General features: G+C 47.5%; 1 protein-coding gene across 1 annotated transcript; it reads right to left on the bottom strand.

Annotated features, from left to right (window-relative positions):
• Positions 1-8,614: 8,614 nt before the first annotated feature.
• LOC11175911 (uncharacterized) lies at positions 8,615-20,670 on the bottom strand. The gene is made up of 2 exons (XM_061643268.1): positions 18,509-20,670; positions 8,615-11,766 (listed from the first exon to the last, which is right to left on the bottom strand). Exon 1 carries the CDS (start codon positions 19,513-19,515, stop codon positions 19,054-19,056), a length of 462 nt encoding a protein of 153 aa, XP_061499252.1. The 5' UTR covers positions 19,516-20,670; the 3' UTR covers positions 8,615-11,766; positions 18,509-19,053.
• Between the last annotated feature and the right edge of the window lie 130 nt (positions 20,671-20,800).

Here is a 20,800-nt window from a genome sequence, read left to right as displayed (position 1 = left end):
GCTGCACGGTGGAAACCGGTTTGCTTTTTTGCCATCAGCGGAAGGGTGGTAAAGAAGCGGAAAGGAGTGAGAGTGGGCTTTGTGGTTTTGTTTTGCTCGCGAAAAAAAAATATATTGCGAAGGATTTCAGATGGAAACAAAACGAGAAAATACATACACACGCACACAAAATCAAAACGGTTTTGCGCCAAAAAACGTGACGAGCGCGAATGTGCGCGCCAAAATTTGCTTACCCGGGGCCTGCACGGGATGGACGAAAGCACTGATAAGAGATGACGGGTTTTTGGGGGTTAAGGGAAGGGATGAAGAAACAACTCCCCCCTCCCCCCCTACTCCACGGTCCGAAAGGGTTTGCTGGGGGAATTGAACCGGTCGATGAGGATGAGGAAGCGAACGAAATCCAGCGAACGAAAAAGAAGGATGCAATTTTCGGGATTTCGACTGTGCTTGTGCCTGTGTCTGTGTGTGTTTGTTTGAAGTACCTCAGTGGTCGATATTTACGCGCGTATTTTGATGAACTTCATTGCTGGAGTTTATAGTTTAGTTTGTTAGTTATTGGTTATTTTAAGAACCAAGCAAAAAAAGCTAGATACATAGATTTTTTTTGTTCGAAGCCTGATTAGAAGCAATTTATTTTTGTTGTTTTATTTCTATAAGCTTTGTCTGGAGCATTGCTCGAACTTTTGATTATGTTGAGAATTAGTTTTTATTTATTTAAATGATTTCTTTTAAAGCAATAAAACGAATCAGATTAAACAAGTTATCCAAAACAAATGCAGCATTGGCCGGTTTAAAATTTCGAATCAAACAAGTGTTTGGCACGTCACGTTCTCCCTTTTGCGATCGGTAGCAGCGTAAGGAAGCGAACGTAATCACAACAGAACGAGCACATGATACAAGAACCCCCCTCCAGCCCAAAGTTGGCGAAAAAGAAGCGCAAAGTTGACGAAACGAAAATGGCGAAAAAAAGAAAACAACCACAACAAAACCTCCGCACCGAATGCACAACCCCGTGCGCGGAAGGGCAGGATGGCAGGGAAAAGCAACACAACACAACAGCGCAAATCCTTGCCACGCAACGTGACACGCGGGCATCGCAAAGGAGAAGGGGAAGGAAAAAAAAGCGTCGAATCAAAGTGAAGCAAACTCGTACCCACTAGAAGCCCGCCAAAATAAAAACGGACACATAAAAAGGAACAACTCAACCGACTTCGACTTCTCGCTTCTCCTCTACCATAAACTTCGAGAGAATGCGAAAGGAGAGCAGCGAGAAACATGCAAACCGCGTATCACACAAACAGGCGCGCGCGCGCGCTCGCGATCGCTCTGCGCAGAACGACAGAAAAATGCAAGCAAATGCGCGGGCAAACCTGTTTCGTACGGTACACAAAGGGAACGTCGTCGTCGTCGTCGTCGTCGTCATCATCATCGTCGTCGTCGTCGCGATCTTGAGAGTTTGGCGCGCTTTTTTTCGGGTCGCGATCGAGAGTGCGCGCGCGCGCGCTCAATGTTGGTTCCCTCCTCCCTCCCCTCCCAGCTGTCACCCACTGTTAGACCTTTGCGTCTTCGCCCTCCTTCCTCTCCTTCCATCTTGCACGCTGCGCTGTGTGTTATGTACGGGTCACCTTCCCGTACCGAAGGTCCGCGTTTTCGCGTTCGTCGTGTTGGCTGCGGTTACGATTATTTGAATACGGGGGGGTTGCGGTGATGGTGGGCGCGGTGGTTTGAAAACGGGATCGGTTTGCAAAAAAACACAAAAAAAAACAGACAAGAAAACACTGTAAAGAAAACGAGAAACAAGCTCCAACCCCGCGACACACTGTACACAACGTACAATCGCATGGCGAAGGGACCTAAAGGTGGCGACGGATGGGAATAGCCGAGCCAGGGCAGCAAACACACGCGGAAGATCGCAAGGGGACGGGATGGGAAAAGTTGGATGAAAAGGATTCGGTGTGTGTGTGTGTGGAACTCCGAATTACGCTCGTAGTAAGCGCGATACGATCTCGCAGCTCCGCGCACGACCCTCCTTCACCAGCCGTGTTACTGTGCGTTCGTTGTGTGGGTTAGGGTGCGAGTTGTTTGTTATTTTATTTGCTCTATCTTACGATTACTCGCACGTTTCTAATACACCACCTACATTGGCCGATCAGCTTAGGGGCTGAAGCAGAGCTGCTTACATGTTTACCCCTCCCTACCCCATCCACCCTTGCCGCATTTGCACAATTCTTACCCAAGAACCAATTCCCTTTTGTGAGAGGTCTCGTGCATCGTTCTTTGCTTGATCTATTGTGTTAGATGAGTCTGTACGCTACGAAGGAACGGACGCAAGCAAGGGCACGAGAAGGAAGGATAACCTAAAATACACACATACAAAACATACATACACACACACGCGCGCGCGTACGTACAACCGGTTGGTTGGTGCACTTGCTCGATTGTTGATCGATAAGATCCTGCCCGAAGCGGGCCAACAGCAATAGGGACGTGAAAAACAAAGGGAAAAGGAAGGCAAAAAGGGACGAAACGTTGGGTAGAAACAGGTAGATTCGATCGGTACGATCGAACCCATGCGGAAGGACACGAGGGGGCATTGGAGGCAAGCGCTGAAGAAGGTGAGGAAAAGAAAGGAAACCCGATTCCGGGCAGGAACATAAGATTTGATTTCTGGAGGGATGCACGTGTTCTTTTAGCTCAACAACAAAAAAAATCGTCCTGGAGGAAAGGGTTCTTTTTTGCTTGCTTTGGTTAATGTTTTTAGCTTGTTTCTTCTGTGGTCTCGTTCATCACAGTTTCGTTGTGATGCTGCTCGCTTGTTTTGCTCCATCTTTCACTCCGAGCAGCATCCGAGGAGAAGCTACTTAATCTCGAGATATCTTTGCATTATGGCGTTGGAGAGCTTATGGGAAGGTGGAGCAGTGTGGTCACGGTGGCTACTTGTTTATTGCGCAAAAAGAGAATATCTACAATTCTGAACGTTTGTAAATTTCATTCTTCTTGCCACAAGGTAAAAGTTTCCCAACAAACAAATAAAGAAGAATGTAAATTTTAAAATATTTCTTATAATTTTGGGAGGTGTAATAGCCGCTACACTTCTGACGCTAAATGGCAACAGTTAACAGAGATAAGAGTTTGTACAACCTTTATCATCTTTCCATAATGTTTGTGTGCAAAATGGTCAATCACAGATGGCTAGAACACACATAATTCCCTACAGTGTACGCTCATCTTCCTTCTGTGACACCACGTGACACTGTCATGTACGGGTCGGGGTCAAATTACGCACACGATCGCCGTGGCTAGATAAGATGGATGCATGAAACGGTAGCGGTCGAAAATGTGAAGCAGCAATTGCTTCCAAACTCCACTCGCGACGCTCTATCTAGAGCGAATTGAACCTTGCCCAGGGAATAAGCAGGCCTGGGAAGACACTCAAGTCAATGTTTGTCACCGATTGGGGCTGAATTAATCTTACGCAGCATCTCGGGCAGTTTGCGTACGCTCGCTTCTGTCGTGTCGTGATCGCACAATCAGACATCGTAAAGTCGAGCCATGTTGATGGGGTAAATTGAAGCAGCGACCGGGGTAGATAGCTGGCCATGGAGTGAACCGCAACCGAGGAAGCTAATTCGTCAACGCACGCGATCGTTGTTACCCTTTGGTGCGATGGAGCGCGGGAAGATACAACGGGAAGGCGAAGGCGTTGTGGGAAGTAAGACCAGAAGTGGTGGTGATAACCGCGAGTGTGTGTACTAGCCCTTTGGGAGCTGGTCGTTAGTGGGCTAACAATCCAACATGTCCGAGCAATGGAGATGAAGCGCATCATTGCTTACATACACCAACACGGTGGCACGGAACATGGCTAGAGGGAAAAATGTCAATGTTTTGAAAACTGTTTCATGAATTTAATTTGTTGATTTAACAGGGAGTTACATCTTTTTGCAGTTTGTAGTTGTATACATGAAGGAGATGTTCCAGTTTGTCCTTCAAAATCTACGATTATTCATGGGATAGAATTATGAATATGTCGCTTATTGTTATAGCTTTGAACATCACCATGCTGTATTAATCAAATATTGCACATTCTTACGTACGTCAGCAATCTGTACCGAGTGCAAAACAGTTTCGTGTGAAAGTGAATGCGCCACGAATTGTAATCGGAAAATAATGCGTCCTAATAAGTGTAATTTATGTCTCCCCGGACGTGGCTGCGAGCGAGCAGAGCGAAAGTTAAAAGGTGATTAGAAGCGCTGCCTAAAGCTGGATAATGCCATTTAAATTGCCTGCATTACGCAACCCCACCCCGAGTGACCACCCGGGCTCCCCACAGCACGTGTACCATGGGTTTCTGTTCACGGTCAAGGTTAATGAGTGCCGCAGGTGTGTAATTGTTTCGAGTGAAACTGAACGCAAACGGGCGGTGCGAAATGTGTGTCGCACACTGTAATCGGTTCGTTCGAGTTCACCATCTCGAGTCTCGGCTACCGTACTGGGCCGAGGAGAGATGTAAGCGAGTGGTCATAGCACGACCTTTAAAAATTAAAATCATGAAGGCGTTGTTCCCTTTTTCCAGTGTGTTTAAAGCGGTGTCGAAATAGGGCGAGGGAGGGAGCGTGGGTCCGGGGAGCATAACTCCAAACCAAGCGAAGCGATAAGAGGCTCGAATAACGACGGCATCAGTTGCGCCGCCACGCTCGCAAAACGTTCTCCCCGGACCCTCTAGCTTCATGGTCTTTGGTTGCACACGTCACTATTTTGCGAAGAGTGTAAAATCTCCATCGAGTCTCGGTCGGCAGAAAGAATTACGCATCTCGTTCGGACTCGTAGTTTCGCGCCATTTTATGCTCTGAGTAGTCCGGCCGTAATGGCAACAAATCTATTGTTAAATACGAAATGTACGCAGTAAGCGCTCAATGTGTTGCCGCTTTCATTCTCTGGTGGACAATTTGTCCAGTCCTGAAACCGTTGCTCTTTCTTTCCGCCCAGCGCTTGGCAGACTTCTAGAACGGCATTGCGGTTAAAGACAGTTCGGCACCGGTTCGGCTTCAGCAGGTTTAGGTACACGCGGGCACAAATCACCCCTGTGCTCTGCGACTGATAAGATAAGAAAGCCGTTCGCCCCCTTTCAGCAAACCTTCCCTAATAGGTCTTCAATCCGGACCACGATGTGATTGTGGTTGTGCCAGACAGCCAGCACGCCATACCGACAGCCAGCAGCGGATGGTGGAGGATGTAGACTCCGCGCGTTGCTAAATAGAAACAAACAAACGGCGGCCCAGCAGCGTGGCTGTCGTCACTGTTGTGCTGCCACTGCCGTCGCCATATCTTCTCTGGATGCGTCGTAAAAGGGAAGCACCAAAGGAGCGAGGCAAGCGACGATCCAACAGACCTACCAACGCTCGGAGCCAAATCAAATGGACGGCGATTTGATTTGAGCGCCTTTTTTCGTTGGTTTCTTCCCCCAGAGCCAATCACGGCGTGTTCTTATCACCGCTCTGCCCGAACAAACACTTTGGTCTTTGACTGTGTGGCAGTGTGCGTTATGGCGACGGCAGTTTGGCTGATTGGTTGGCTGGCGGGTGTAGTAGGATGCGTGTGTGCAATCCCTTGCGTCCGCACCCCCTCGCAGCAGCACAGTTGTGCGAATGGCGGCTGCTCGTGAACTTGACGCTTCGTCCGCATCCAGCCCCTTTCCGGGGGGCGCGTTTTCTGTTCGCCCCATCATGCCCGGCGTCGCTGTACATAAACCTGTCACCTAAATCCATTAGCCGCTGACGAAGTTGTGCTGCTGCGGAGAGAAACAAGGAAATAAGGCCTGCTGGGTGTGATAATATGGTTTGTAGTTGTTGTTGTTGTTGTTCAAGCTAGAAATCAGCATGCCAACCAGCTTCCCGCCTCGACAAGCCGTGATTCCAGTTTTGCAGGCGTTTAAACAGGCTTTAATCTTTTATTCGTTTTTGTTACGTTCGCTCGTTTCGGTGGCGCGAATAAAATTGGCGCGCAATGATTTTTCTGCACACACACACATGCACGTACATATCGATCGACAGACGATCCTGGCTCCATTCCCCTTCCCGTTTTCCTGTCACCCTTTCTTCTTCGGCAGTGGCGCGTTTGCTTGCATAACAATTGCCGGCCGCGAGCGCGATCTCCACCAAATACGACGACGACGACGACGACGATCATGGCACACGACTGTGCGCGCGTGTGTGAGTGAACCAGCATGTGTGTTATGTGTGTTTTATACTGTTTCTTCCCTTTTCGCTGTCATCACAGGCGAGTTGTTTTTGTGTGCGGTGTGTGATTTTAGCATAAGTCCTTGAAATTATTTTTGTCGTTTTTTTTTTGTTCACTGTTAATGCGTCACCCCCCCTGCCTCTCACCCCCTTAGAGTTGCTGCGCGCCATTACGCTGATATCGCGTCTCGCGCCGTACATCACCACGCACATTTGACGACGCTGTGCGCGGGGTTTGATCGACGCGCAGCTCCAACCCCCCTTCTCCCCCACAAACATTTCGCGCGCGTTCCTTTTCTGTTTTTTTTCTCCTTCAGCAAATCACTTCCCCACATCCCGCCGTTCAGCGCCACCACACCAAACGCTCGTTCCCTTCCAGCGCGAGACGAACTGTTTTCTCGCGCTTTCCTAAGCGTACTATCGAGCATGTTTTGTGTCTGTGTGTGTGTGTGTGTGTGTATGTGTGTGTGTGTGTGTGTGTGTGTGTGTGTGTGTGTGTGTGTTTGTGTTTTTTCTATCGTTTTGTTTGTTTGATGTCGTCGCAGTGGCGTTCTCTGTCTCTTTTCTACATGCTTGCATTTCGCATTTACCGCACCACCCATCCACCGCCCTAAACGGGCAGGGACGGGCGATTCTCGGGTGTCGCGCTGCGCGTTGTTATCTCCCGCTCGCGCGCCTTCCTCGGGCCTGCTGGTGTGTGTTGGTTTATCATTTTTATTTTAGAAATCGACCGCCGTACGATGGATGAAGAAGAATGTGTTGTGTTGTCGTACCGTGGTGTTTGTCCGGGCTGCGTTTGCTGCGTTCATCGCGCTTCTGGCACGCTACTAACGCGCCTCAGTTTAGCACATTATTCCATCACCACTACTACGATCGTCAGTACCGCCAGCACTACCACCAGTACTATTTCCACCACCACCGGGAGTAAGGTTTTGGTAGTTGCGTAGATTCCAAATGCTCCGCTTTACATCTCGCCATACGTTACCGAGGACGAGGACCAAATTTGGATACGGGGACGGTTCGCGCATTTTTTGGCGCCAAAAATGTGCGACCCTGAAGCGTTTTGTTGTGTTTTTTTTTTGGAAAGGGAGGGCCTTTTTTGCGTCCCAAGGAGTATAGTGTTGAAGATGTTCTTGCACAACTGTACACAGATATGTATTACGATGAAGATTGTCATGTTTTGTGTTTGAAGTATGTTGTAGACCATGTCGCTGAAGACAGTCGGCTTAGGGATAGGATACGAAAGATCATATGCTTACAGGAAACGATTCTCCTGTTTGTGCACCTACTTAACAGCACAAAACAGTAACTCATCGTATATCTAGATCATTGGAATGATAAATATTTGGGGGAAAAATACCAGTAGCGCACGCACGCACTGCCACGACTTTAACTAAACAAACTAAACACGATCGATCATACATGTCCAGATGTTCCCCACTACAGATCGTCCCAAACTTCCCAACCAATTCGACGACAACCAACCCACAAACGGTTCCAACCTGCCCTGTTCGTGATCAAACACTACAACTTGTCACGCAATTATTAAACAAAATAGATAACTGTCCAGATAGCGTGTCGTGTGTTGCGTTGTGGAAGCGACGAAATTACCTCTATGTTGCTGCTTCTTTTCCCTTCAACAGTGAGTGGAGTAATAGTTTTCTTTTCCCCTATCTCGTCTATCACATAGCACTGTGTGTGTGTGTGCGTTGGTCGCATGCGTGTTTATTTAATTTTGCTTGGATTTTTTTTTATTCCTCATGCGCACCCGATAGATGCCCAGCAGGTGTGTCGGGGCGGTACTGTGGGGGGCGTTATCAGCAGCGTTACACCTTGCGAGAATGGTTGGTTGGAGCAAGATGGAGGACACGGTCCATTTCACCGCCAGGTAGGGTGAACTCACGCACTGCATGCGTGAGTGTACTGGATTACCACTTACCGGTTTATGTTTCGATTACTACTCACCGTGCTGACTTGTGCGACCTTTTTTTTTTGTCGTGTGCGTGTGGAGAAGTAAAGCACAAAAACACTCAACATTACAAAGAACGTGTTACGCCTTGTCTTCTTTCTACTTGGGGCAGGGTTCGAATAGATTAGGCGCTGTGTGTTTGTATGTGAATAATGCTTAACTTTCTCGACCGGCAGGCACTCGATGTCAATGACACTTGCAGTTGCCCGGCGTGTGTCATCACCCTTCCGCTTGCTAAGGAGTGCTTTCACCAGATAGGTAAATAACCTTCTTCATTGTGCCATGAATGCCAGGACCTTTGTTCTTTTCCCCACGCTAAGTTTCGTTTGCATAGGTCAAATTTTCGAATGTCTTACTGTTTGTGTTCTGTACGCCAAAGAAGTGTAGAAAATTAAATGCAACACTGGAGTCTTGTTTTCAATATTCACATTTCAAAGATCATTTTATTGCTGTATTTTTTGTGTGTGTTTTCCATTTCTTCACATTTGCTGTAGAGTTTTTTTTTCTTTTTTTTCATACATGTTGGGTAAGTTTTGTTTTTCTCTCGTTTTACTTTTGTTTTATAACAGAAAATGGTCTTGAATGCATTATCTATCATCTATTTTCCCTTTCCCGTAAGCACAGAAAAAGGTAGGGGAAGGGACGTTTTCTACTTTGCTTTCGACAGAGAAACACTCACTACAAAAAAAAATCTCCCTTACAATAAGTTCTACACTACATTGGACCATTTTCATCGCGCTTACCCTCTATCGACGAAGTACATCCTAACAGTAATAACATTTTGGTTGAAGGATAAATAATTAACTAATTCTGCTCTCCTCGCCTTCATCGAATGATTTCACTTTTGAATGCATGTTTTGTGAGTGTCTGTGTGACGCAACTGCACGATGCAACTTAAAATGTTTGTTTAGTGTTTTATACTTTAACAGCTGTTAACGATACTCTTCCATTGAATCTTGGTGTTTATACACATTTCACCGCTCGGGCTGAATTGATTGTGTGTGTGTGTGCAAATCGAAATCGTTTTGTGGTTGACATAATTAGGAATTGTTGTAAAAATTAACTTAAGTGTACTCTCCTCTGCCTGCAAATCCTAGCGGCTAGTGGAGCATAGTAACAACGGCTGGACTTTCTATTACAGTCTAAAGATGATGGTTTTTAGTGTGTATTAATGTTTTCTTTATAGACATAATGTTGTTTTGAGGTGCATATTAGTTCCTGTATGTATTGCCGTTGCGCACACGCCTCACGTCTGTTCTCTCGTATGGCAAATTTATAGATCAATTTCACTAATCTCAAAATGGGTGACACAAAAAAAAAACAAACAAACATATATAAACAAAACAAACATAATAAAACGTCTTGCCCTACTAATGATTAAACCGCTCGATCACATTCATTTGGTACGACAGACACGCACTGGTGACGATTCTAGTGTTTCTATTGTTTCGTATTGTTTCGCTGTTGCTCGTTCCTTTTCTACGTGCAAAAAAAAAAAAAAAATGATTCGTAAGGCACCTGTTTTTACTGGAAGTTGCGTAAAAGGATGTTTGATATAGCTTTGTTTCTCTTTGTTGTTCAACTTCATCCTTATTATATACATGAACGCCACGCTCACAATTTGTGCACACACTTTAGCATGGTGTTGCTCAACAATGTATGCATTTCCTTTCCTAATTAGGAAGACACATGCATCAAGATCACGAGAAAGGAAGAGAAAAATGTATTTTTTTAGCATAACATAAGCAAATTTTTCCTTTCTATCAGGTGTGTTGTGCTGCTTGTTGAAAGCAAAAACGTACTGAAAAGAAAAGGGTTTACCCTACTAAGCTTTACATAACAATGGGAGAAATGAGGGAGAACAGAGCGGGACTCAATCAAATGGGAAGAAAGGAGCTACAATAAAAAAATATGATTAAACTGAGATCGGAACTTTGATAAAAATTTTCCTTCACTTCACCGCAATTTTTCTGCACGCTCTGGACTGTTAGCGCCCTTTGACTGCACACGATCATGCTAGTCAGATAGTCGAAAACAGCCAGATCGTTCACATTGCAGCGATACAACAAACAAAAAAAGAATAAAATAATATTAGTCAATAATGAATCAAACGAGCTACACGATACAAAATATAAACGATATAATTTAACGATTATTAAACGCCTGTCCGCACGAGGCGGAGAATTGGACTTGTTACGCTATGGTTTAACGCATCTTTCCTCAAGTTTTGCCTCGAGCAGTCGCATCCATTACCATTATGCCACGATCACTAACGTTCTAGTGCTTACAAAACTATGTAGAGCGCGCCTAGCGTCATCAACCATCATCTCCTTGGACATACACGTTGCCCCTTTATTAGGGTTTGTGTTATGCAATAGAGAAAACGATCGAAGTTAAACAAAAATCGTAAACAACATATAGTGCCATTTAAAGATACCATTAAATGGATACGTTGATATACGAGAAACGAATTGTGCTGCATGTCAACTTGAGTTATTACAAACATACATACAAGACATACAAGAAAAAGAAGAAGGGGCGATCGTTAAAGAAAAGATTTGAAGCGGTGATGTGTGTAGCAAAAACGAAAGCAAAATAAAAAAAAACTACAAACAATCTTAAAATAAGTCAAATTTAGGGAAAATCGTTACGATTCAAGGACACTGGAAAACAAGGCTTTGCTTTAGCTTTTAATGGTAATAATGCAAACATCGTTTGCACCGTTTTCACTACCTTAAAACTATTCTATACCGCGGGAATACGAACAAAAAATACGCGTGCACACACTTACTACACACACACACACACACTCACATCGCTTAGACAATATCACATGAGATCGTGTTAATTTTTTTTTTGCTTGTTTGTAGTACTCCTGCTCTCCTGCTCTGTTTTCTGGTGCTCTGCCTGGCAAGGAGCTTGCTTCGTACGGATCGCAACAACCTCTGTACTTAGCCCGGAGCTTGTTTCTCGTTACCCGGCAAGGGAGTTTTGATTTGAGCTAATCTCATACTATTCCACCAGCTGTATGGTTGTTTCTGTGTTGTGTTGTCTAACGCTGTTCAAACACCATAATGTTCTCGCGTGCTGTTCGATCAATTATGTTGTCTCGTCCCTCCCAAGTCCCGGTTCTGGTACAGACCAAATTCCTCGAAGATCACACAGCGTGCTGGGCGGTGTCGAGGTACCTTCTTGAATTATGATGTGCGCCAACTGCTGCCGGGTGACACACACGGATGCCATCCACCAACCATGAGCTCGTGCAACGTGGAGAAGCAACATTGTACGCGTGGTTTGCGTGCTCCAGCACCAGACCTTACTTATGGTCGCAAGCGAAACGGTTTCAGTTACTGCTTCTTTCACGCGAACAAGGCCAGCCAAAAGCGCATGGGGACAGCCGACGGAAGGGCGCAGCAAAAGTGGCGCGAGCCCGGTCGCGTGTCATTCGTGTGCAGAAGGAAAGATGTGATGGGGTCGCTACGGTCGCGCTCGGTAGTGTTTACTTTTTGGCTGCGGCATTTTTCGCCCCGGAAGGTGAGCTGCATCGCCATCATTGCGAACCTGAGAGAGAAGGAAACAAGAGAAGACGGGAAAGAGAAACCCATTAGTATGCAGTGTTTGATGAGAAGTTCAATTATCACGAAGGAATTCTTAAAATAAATAATAAAGCATGCAAATCGAACGCTTTGTCATTTAAAAGATTCTGGTTTTTTTTTCGTCACGTCATGCTATACGGCGCCACCTTTGTTTGCGCAAAATCGCGCGCCATTTTCTGCGCGCCAAAATACAGTGCCTCCCGTCCACTGCCGATTGGGGTATGTCTCTGTTATTTACGTTTGCGTTCGTTGCGGATTGATTCGGGGCGTGCCGGAGGAGAAGATGGAAGTGTTTGCCTCCCGTCGCTCGCCTCATCCGCTCGCCTCCCAGTGGCAACGCGGCAGCAGACACACACAAAAACAACACACACCAGTTAGCGGACGTGAAGGTGGCCCTGTTATCACCGGAGCCGCGCGTATGCACGGGCAGAAGAAACTGTCCAACGCACACATTAAAATCTCGCGCCAATCTAAGACGTCGGCAGCGAACGAACGATCGTGCGCTCGCTCTCGCGATTTTTAAACCTTCTCCCGCGCTTACGAACACGGCCACAGCAGAACCATGTCCGTCCGTACACCACCGCTGTTAGAGGGGTGAGTAAAGGAGTGTAAGAAGTGGTATCTTGCACCCCAAAACAGAAGCGCTAGCGACACCCGCTTACCCCGTCAAACAGAGCGTCACTACGCGGAGATGAATATACGCTAAGCTTGTTGGAAAAGTGGCGAGCGTGTACGTTTGCAGCGCGTCCGAGGGGTAGAAGACATCTTCCTTCTACAGCATTAGAGAGGAGCGAGACGCACGTTGTAATCGACAGGAAAGGAAATCTGCGGTGCGTTTCTCTTCTTACTATTTTCGCTCCAAAAATATTTGCGAACGCGTGCGCAAGAGCGCGAGCGGGCGCGCGCGCGCGCGCGCTTTTTGGATGCAGCCCAGTGGACGCTTCGACATCGGTGCCATTTAGATGGAGGAGGAGAGGCACATAAAAATGTTTTCTGCTAACAGCGCGGAGGTGTTAAAGGTGAACGCGTAAAGATTACCTTTACGAGCTGCTTGTGCGAGGACGAGCAGCATCTTGTTTTATGGTGAGGCTTTCAAGCTTTGGTGCAATTAAAATGGCCGGCCTTTTGCGATAAGCGTGAGTGTGTGCTTAATTCTTTGTTAGATGTAGCTTAGCCAGCTATCTTTAAAAAAAAATTAGGAACCAGTTTTAGAATTCCCTAGCACGGGGTAAAAGCAACGACAAGCAAAGATCAATGCTTCGTGTAATGAATTCTCGTTTAGCTTTGCGTTTGAACTAAACCACCATTGAGGAACAGTGGTCGAAAGCACTGAATGAAAGGAGGGCAAATGAATAATTCTAGCTAGTCGGTTTATTTAAATGCCAAAACTATGCTAAAAAAACACGACACTGAAATTTAAATTCAACGGATTGTCTCTCACAACAAGAGAGACAAAACGAGCTACCCAGAGCTCCGGAACCAAGCTCAGGCTGTGGTTGTAGCGTAATTTGTTACAACCGGAAGTGGCCGGTCGCATTATGAGATTTTGCATGCATAATGCAATTCTACAATCAGCTAAAATCAGCCACACTCGCAGGGAAGTAAGCAGCAAACAAACGGATTGGGTCATTAATTTGGGCCCGCCGGCAACGGACCTGCAGCGAAGAGTGCAGTTACCCGAACGCTTCGCTCCATTAACGGATTTGTCTTCACTTGCTCGCATTCTGTGCCAATGCGTATAATAAATAGATATTTTATTGTTTTAATGCGCTGAGGGAAAACTGCCGCTAAAGAGAGGCAGTGTAGTGCAGGCAGCATCAAGCGTTGCTTTAAAAGTTTCTCGTTACGCTCACACGCTTGCACGACCCTTCAGAGGGAGGCCGCACAGCACCAAATGCGTTCCTTTACGGTCGGTTGGCTTTGCTGAACTTTAAAAAAAGACGGTAATGTCTTCAAAAAATACACAAGCACAACACACACCCCCGGAAAGCAACTGCATCCCAAATTTCAGCTCGGTGGTGGGGCAGCCAAGTCCATGTGTGTACGGACGTAAAGGGTGTACCGCCACGAAACACGGCGCCTCTTGGTTCGCGTGCAGTCGCGTGTAAAGTGTTGCACAAATGAGATTCTACGTGGGTTGGGATAATGAGCTGGAGCGGGTGGAAACGGAAGAATAGGACAACACGTTACAGTAGCTGCTAATTGCTCACGTTTCGTCGATGCTCCTACGCGGTCGAGTTCGGGTACTGTGCACTTGATTTGTTATGGCTGCTGCTGCTGGTGCTACTGCCTTCATTAGTGGAGTAGCGTTTTCCACCACCATTAATTTTGCTTTTTTAAGTAGAGAGATTTTAAGTGACTAAATCTATTACGGCTGAGCAGTTGTGTTGGGCTGGGCTAGCAAGCCCTCAGCGTATGGAATTGCCACTTTCGTCGGCTTACGACCTGTTGAGTTATTAGCAGCAAGCACGGAGCTAGTCGTCTGCAAGAGGGATTTAAAAATTGAATGCCAAGCGGGTGCTATTTCAGCGGATAATGCAATAAATATTCGCTACACTTTGACAGCTTTGAGAAGGAAAATGGTTAAAGTTGTGGAACCATAATTGGCGCTAGGTTTCATTATAAGAAACGGACAGCAGCAAAAAAAACAAATCTTTCGTTGCCTTCGTTTGGCACACAGTGTATGGCGCCATTAATTGATCAAAATTCGACCCAACGCATCAATCGCCAAAACCGCCACCCGTTCTTTTTTACTGCGCTTGCGCTTAATTTAATTTACCCGCGCTCACACACGGCCCACACTTCGAGGAAAACACTTCGAAAAAAAAGAGACACCGTTTCGTTCGCACCAAGAAGGTGGAAGGTAATGGTGTGTGCAGCAAAAGTACACGGGCTGTTGCATCTCGCGACTATTTACTGCTGCTGCAACTGGCTGGCTGCGTAAAAATAGAGAGGGTGAAGCGTACACCGACGAAGCGTCATTTCATGACTTCATTCCGTTTCACATTCTGCACAGCGGATTCCGTTGTTTTTTCTGTGCATGTGTGTGTGTGTTTGCGATATTTTTTTTTGTGTAAGGTACATTCACTTCGCACCAAGCAAGACGATACAAAGAAAGGTGCAGTGCAGAATGCATGATCGTTTCCTTGTTGTGTGCGCGCGCGCCCGCGTACTCCAAAATCGCAGTACATCACCAGTGGTGCTGGTGGTCTGTGTTTCCCTTCTTTTGTATTCACCATTAGATGATGAGTGTTTGTGTTCAATTGATTGATTTCTTTTTTGTTTTGTTTTTAGTTTGGTAAAAAAGCATCTTAATGAAAGTGCATCCGCACAATTAACGGCCCCCCACCCGTTCACCAGCAGTTAATTTATTTCTATTTATTTTATGGCGCTGCGTCAAGTGGCAGCAACGATCGCCGACCGTTTCGATCGGTGCACGGTGCAGTCGACCACCGTGGCCATCAACTTGGGTGCAGTAAAAAAATAATCATCACACCCGATTGGCGGCATTGGCAGCGGCCGGGGTCCGCGCACTACTACCGTATTTAATCGCAAATGCATTTTAAGTAATGTATTGTGAACGCTGACGGCTGATGTGCTGTGCATTCAAACAAAGGCCAAACCGGGGCGCGCTGCTACTCCTTCTGCCACTTTCCGGTGTGTAAATTGACCAGCCGCAGGGGAGGGAGGTCACACCGTTTTAATGGTGGAACGATGAGCGTTCGTTTCCAACGATCACGCTCGCTCACAAACTTCTTCCCTGGGGTGGAAATGTGCAGCAGTGGAAATAAGCGCTCAAAAAATGCTATTTTTGGATTAGTTGCACCATGACCGGGCCAGCACGCCAGCGACCAGCGTTGTTTGTTGGCCGTTTGCAGAAGGTCACGGAGGAAGAAGTTGCGCCTTTGGCCCCACGCACACCCAAATTAGTGATTCAAAGCGATTGCATCCGTTGCTGGTGGTCGGTGTGGGTCCGATTGCTTGTCCGTTTTGCGTGTGATTCGAGCTTGTTTCCCCTCCAACAGAGAACAGTAATTACCAATGCAATCAAAAAACATCAAATGTTGCATGTTGCAAACGCGTCATTCATGATTTTTGAATATGTATGTCTCTATTTTAGCATTTTGAGTTATGGCGTATGGCAATTGTGTACAAATTTAAAGGTTGCCAAAACTTCAGTGCGAATTATTTAAATGAAACAGTCTCCTTCTACCGAAAACCGCACAAATTGATAGTACTAAAAAATAGCGCGCATCGCGAGATCGATGTACGACCTTCACCTTGACAAATATCGAGCCTTAAATGCAAACACGCGCCCCACTTCGGCTGGTGGTGTTGTTTTGCTTTCATTATAATTGGAAAAACAAAACAGAGAAAAAACAACAAATAAAAGAAAACGATAAGAAACAACCATTGCAAAATAAGACATTTTCTTATCTTCGTGCAAAAAGAGAGTGAATAAGAGCGAGAGCGAAAGAGTGTGTGTGTGTGTGTGTGTTTTTTTGTAGACTGCAGTATGGGTGAAGGGGGATGGGAAAAGGGGACAAAAAAGGTAACAATTTTCATACCGTTTGTACCTGCTAGTGTTGTTGTTTTTCTCGCCGGTCAGCAGAGCTTCTCACGACCGAATTGTACCATCTGTGTAAATACACGCCTTCGTGTGTACACCCTTTCCCAACGCACCGCACACGAAACTGCGCCCGGTTATGGTTTATTTTGCTGTACGAGTGGCATCGAGTGTCTGTGTGCGAAGATGATTATTAGTTCGAGCCATCGTCGCTGCCACCGCCGACCACCAATCTAACCGGCGCGCGGGGGCTTTGGCGCGAAAACACATTTCGGTGCGGGGCTCGGGGCGTTTCATCAACACGGAAGCTGCTGGTGCGTTTCTTAGAAGACGAACGTAACCTCTCCTTTCGCGCCATTTCTTCGCGAGCGCGCGCGCGCACGGGCAGACATGGTGGCTGCAGGAAAAGACAAGCTACCCCATTTCACAACCACACACGCTTATCGATCGATCGTGCACGTTGGGCGCCCGGACCGGGGTGCACCAACACCAACAGCCACAGCATAAAGAGGCTGTTCCCGCCCGCTCGCCGCATATGAGCAGACCCATCCCGAGACTCTGTCGCGTAGGAGGGTGTGTTTTGGCGCGCAGTCGGCAATAAACGGCAATTTGGGTTTCGTACCTTGTTCGGTGTGTTGCGAATTTCGGTGGGCGAATGTAGGCACACAGAGAAAGATACGATAACGACTGGGGCATAGAATCGGGCGGCAACAATGAGCGAGCAACAGATTGCGTCAGTTGCACGCTGTTTAGCAGGAGAGATGGAAACATTCATAGAAAAGATGTTTTTCGCAATCAATTTAGATTATTTGAGAAAAGGAAAACAATTTCTTAAAACATCTCCACACCTTGCCAGGCACTGGCAGTGCGGGAAAATGTGGCCCAGAGCATACAGGGAACAATTGCGCGCCCAAATTTCGCTTACACCGTCGCGCAGAACAAAAAGGGCGCGCACGGGTATAGAAAGGAACAACCGATGAGAAAGATTGATAAAAAGCGCACTCGCGCCAAAAAATCCCGTTCCCTGCTGCGCACGCGTGCGCGCGCGCTTATGTTCGTCCGAGTGGATGTGTGTGTGTGTGTGTGGAGGAAACGAGGGCGGGAAAATGGGACCCGAAAGAACGCATGCACTTTTATGCCGGACCGAACAGGCGAAAGCAAACCCGACAAGAAGTCCCGACGGGCTTTACCCCGGTCCCAAAATTTGTTGGCGCGCAAAATCTCTTTCCCGCTGGTTCTAAGCGAATGTGTGTGCGCGCGTGCGCGCATTTTAGACAGGTAAAAGAGAGAAAAATCGATAGAGAGAGAGAGAGATCGTGTGAGATCGGGCGCATCGAGATTCTGGATGGTTGCGCCTGGAAGTTCCAGAACGATCAGGTGGTCGGGCCAAGGGCCGGTGCTTTCCGTACCGAGGGGTGTGGTGGGTCAAAAGGAGGGAAGGTCACCAGTCTGTACCATCCTTTCTGAACCTCTCCCGTTTTTTGCCCGTCCTTCCCGGCCTTACCTCATGCTGGTGAGCGCTCTCACACACACATTCCGTTTTTGGCGCAAATTTCTTATGTTTTGTATGCGCAGGCGCCTGACCTACATCTCTCTTTCTCGCTTGGAAAGGCAGTTTCATGAAATTTATCTTGAAAAGTCAGTTCATGGAATGAAGTGATGCTCCAGCTAGCAGTGTAAAGTATTTCGCATGATTTTTTATCCTATTTTGCCATACAAATTGGGCATTCAAAATGCGTAAAATTCGGGAGGGAAAACTTGTGCTCACATACACGCACAACAAACTATGGGCGAGAGAGCGAGAGAGCCGCTCACATGACATATGATCGGTTTTGCGCGCGCATCCTTTTCGGTCAGGTGTGTTGTGCGTGGTGGCGCAAAAGCACGCACACACCTTGACGAAAGAAAGCTCTCTCTCTCTCTCTTTCTCTCTCGCTTTGCCATATTTTTCTTCACCCGCACAAACACACACACACGCAGGCTCGGTGTTGTCGCACAGTTTTGCCGCCCAGCTGGTGCAAAGGCGCGGGAGAATATGCACTTTTGGCGCGAAAATGCATTCCACCGGGCGCGAAGTCCGGGCGCTCATACCTTCCCATGGAAATTTCCCCTGTTTAAGCAACGGAATAAGGAATCTTACCTTTCAGTGTGTTTGATGCTGGTTGATTCTACAAAACTGGCCGGCTCCATTGGTATATTGTTTTTTTTTGTGTGTTGCACATACGCACTTGGTTGATACACTTTACACACTGCAGGCCCTTTTTTCGCTGCATTTGATGCGATGCGATGTTCTCTCTGCGCTAACTCTTCGCTCAACGGACACAGTTTGTTTTTTTGCTTTTTTGTTTGTTTGTTACTGTTTGCTTGCTTTGCGGTTAATTGTTGTAATTTTTTGTCTAGTTTGTGTGTTTACTTTGCTGCACATTTCTCTGCTTTTTACTACTTTTGCTTTTACACAGCCCACAGGTGTTTTGGCGGTATTGCACTCTTTTGGTGGCGCGCGCGTCTTTTCTTTCTTGTTTTTTTTGCTCCCTTTCTCATCCTACAAGGTTCTTAAAAAACAAACTCACAACTAGAGTGACACAGAGGTTCACGGCGGGGAGCTCTCGATGGCGGTCTTGCAATTTCACGACTCCTCACTTCGTAAGCCCTGCCCTGCTCTGCAACAGCCCACCGGCTGTAGCATCACTGGTGATGGTGACGATTGGACGACACCGAGCTGCTGCCGGAGGACGAGGAGGACGAGGAGGTGGTAAGCCCGCGGCCCGAGTACGGATCGAACCCGTACCGGTTGATGGTGCGCTGCCGTTCCGCCTTGGCGTGATCGTCGCACACCCGCTTCGTCTCGATCGGGTCGGGCCGGATGTCGAACAGGCAGCGCTTGGTCGACGGCCGCATCCTGCCGAAGGCGGAGGACGTGTTGGCGGGTGAGTGGGGACTGATGCGGCCACTGCCGAGGCCGCCCGATCTGTGGCTACCGCTGCCCACACCGCCGTGCGTGAGGCTGCCGCCGGACGCGCCAATACCGCCGCCGATACCGCCGCTCGAGCCGGTGCCGTTGTAGTCGTAGGCGGCCGTAACGCGGGCGGATGATGCGGCGGCCGGCTGAGGCAACACGTTCGGGTGCTTTACGCTGGAGACGGTCATGATGGGTGGGGATGGCGGTGCAGAAGAATTTGGGGAATGGGTAGTTACCGCGCACTGGGTTTTCGTTCACAGCCGATGGCGATGGCTTCCTTTCTTAGCGTCGGTGGAAGATTTACGCTTGGAAGGGCCCTTTATTTCTCTCACTCTTACACTTCTATTACACACAAACACATGTACGCAAACTCTCACACACACATGATATAATCAATTAAAAGGACATTTCACCGGCGCAGCCACACCCTCATGCACATTTGCGTTTTTGCTTGTTGTACTTTCGAATCAACTTGCAACACTTTTGACACGAACTTTTCCGACTCGCACAGTTGAAGCTTTCACGACATTATTTTCTTGCACAGCGAACACAGTTGATCTTTTCTGTTAGCGTAAGTGTTGCCCTGTTTCGGTGGGACGATCGTTGTGCGTTCGAGCACATATACTTACACACGCACACACACACACACGCCCTTTACTGACGACTCTCCTCCCCTATCACTAGTGTGCGGCTCTACTTTTCTAAACGTTTTATGGCAAAGAAATCCACTGACGGGAGAGATCTTTCCTTTACGAGGCAGCTGGTGGGTGCAAAGCTAACCACGCGAGTGAACAGAAAAAAAAACGCACGATCACGACGACACACCACACATTCACAAACGCGGGGTACGCCCATTCACGACGAATCAGCCGACGCAGCGATCACATACACTCGGGAGTTCCTTCTTCAGGCCGTAGGAACCTTCCGCTTCAACTGCACATTTCTCCTCAACTGCACAGACGGTGGGTTTTCTTTGGTTCTTCACAACTACAAAAAACAGTGATGTTCACGCACGGACAAGCGCTTTGTTGCACCGTTTGGTCAACACAATTTCACGAATCACGGCCACTTACGAAGCAACGGCGCAAACATTCACAACACTACACACTGCCCTTACTGGCGTTTTGATGCTGACAAAATACGCGCGAACGGCCGGTGACGGTGTACGATCTTCGTAATGGAATTAGGTGGGAGCAGGTATTTTACAGCCTTTGAGCAGAGCGCGAGCGAAACACGTCCGTTCGGCTCGAGAGATATGACGTGTTGTGAGCGAAGTGCGGAGCCAGACATCGCTCCACACCCGCGATGCGAAACATCGGGCGGCCGGCTCTCTGGTGGCCGCCTCTTCGGTTGGCCACTCTCCGGCTTCCAGACTAAGCCGCTATGCTCGGAGCGCCAGGCATGGCAAACACACGCACTGGTATTGACTGTACCATGGGTAGAAACCACTTCGCTTGGGTACTTGAGTGTTTG

The sequence above is a fragment of the Anopheles gambiae genome, chromosome 2 (assembly GCF_943734735.2).
Source record: "Anopheles gambiae chromosome 2, idAnoGambNW_F1_1, whole genome shotgun sequence".
In the NCBI taxonomy this organism is placed as follows: Eukaryota; Metazoa; Arthropoda; class Insecta; order Diptera; family Culicidae; genus Anopheles; species Anopheles gambiae.
Note: the sequence above shows the minus strand (reverse complement) of the source record. Positions and strands in the feature narration are given on the sequence as shown.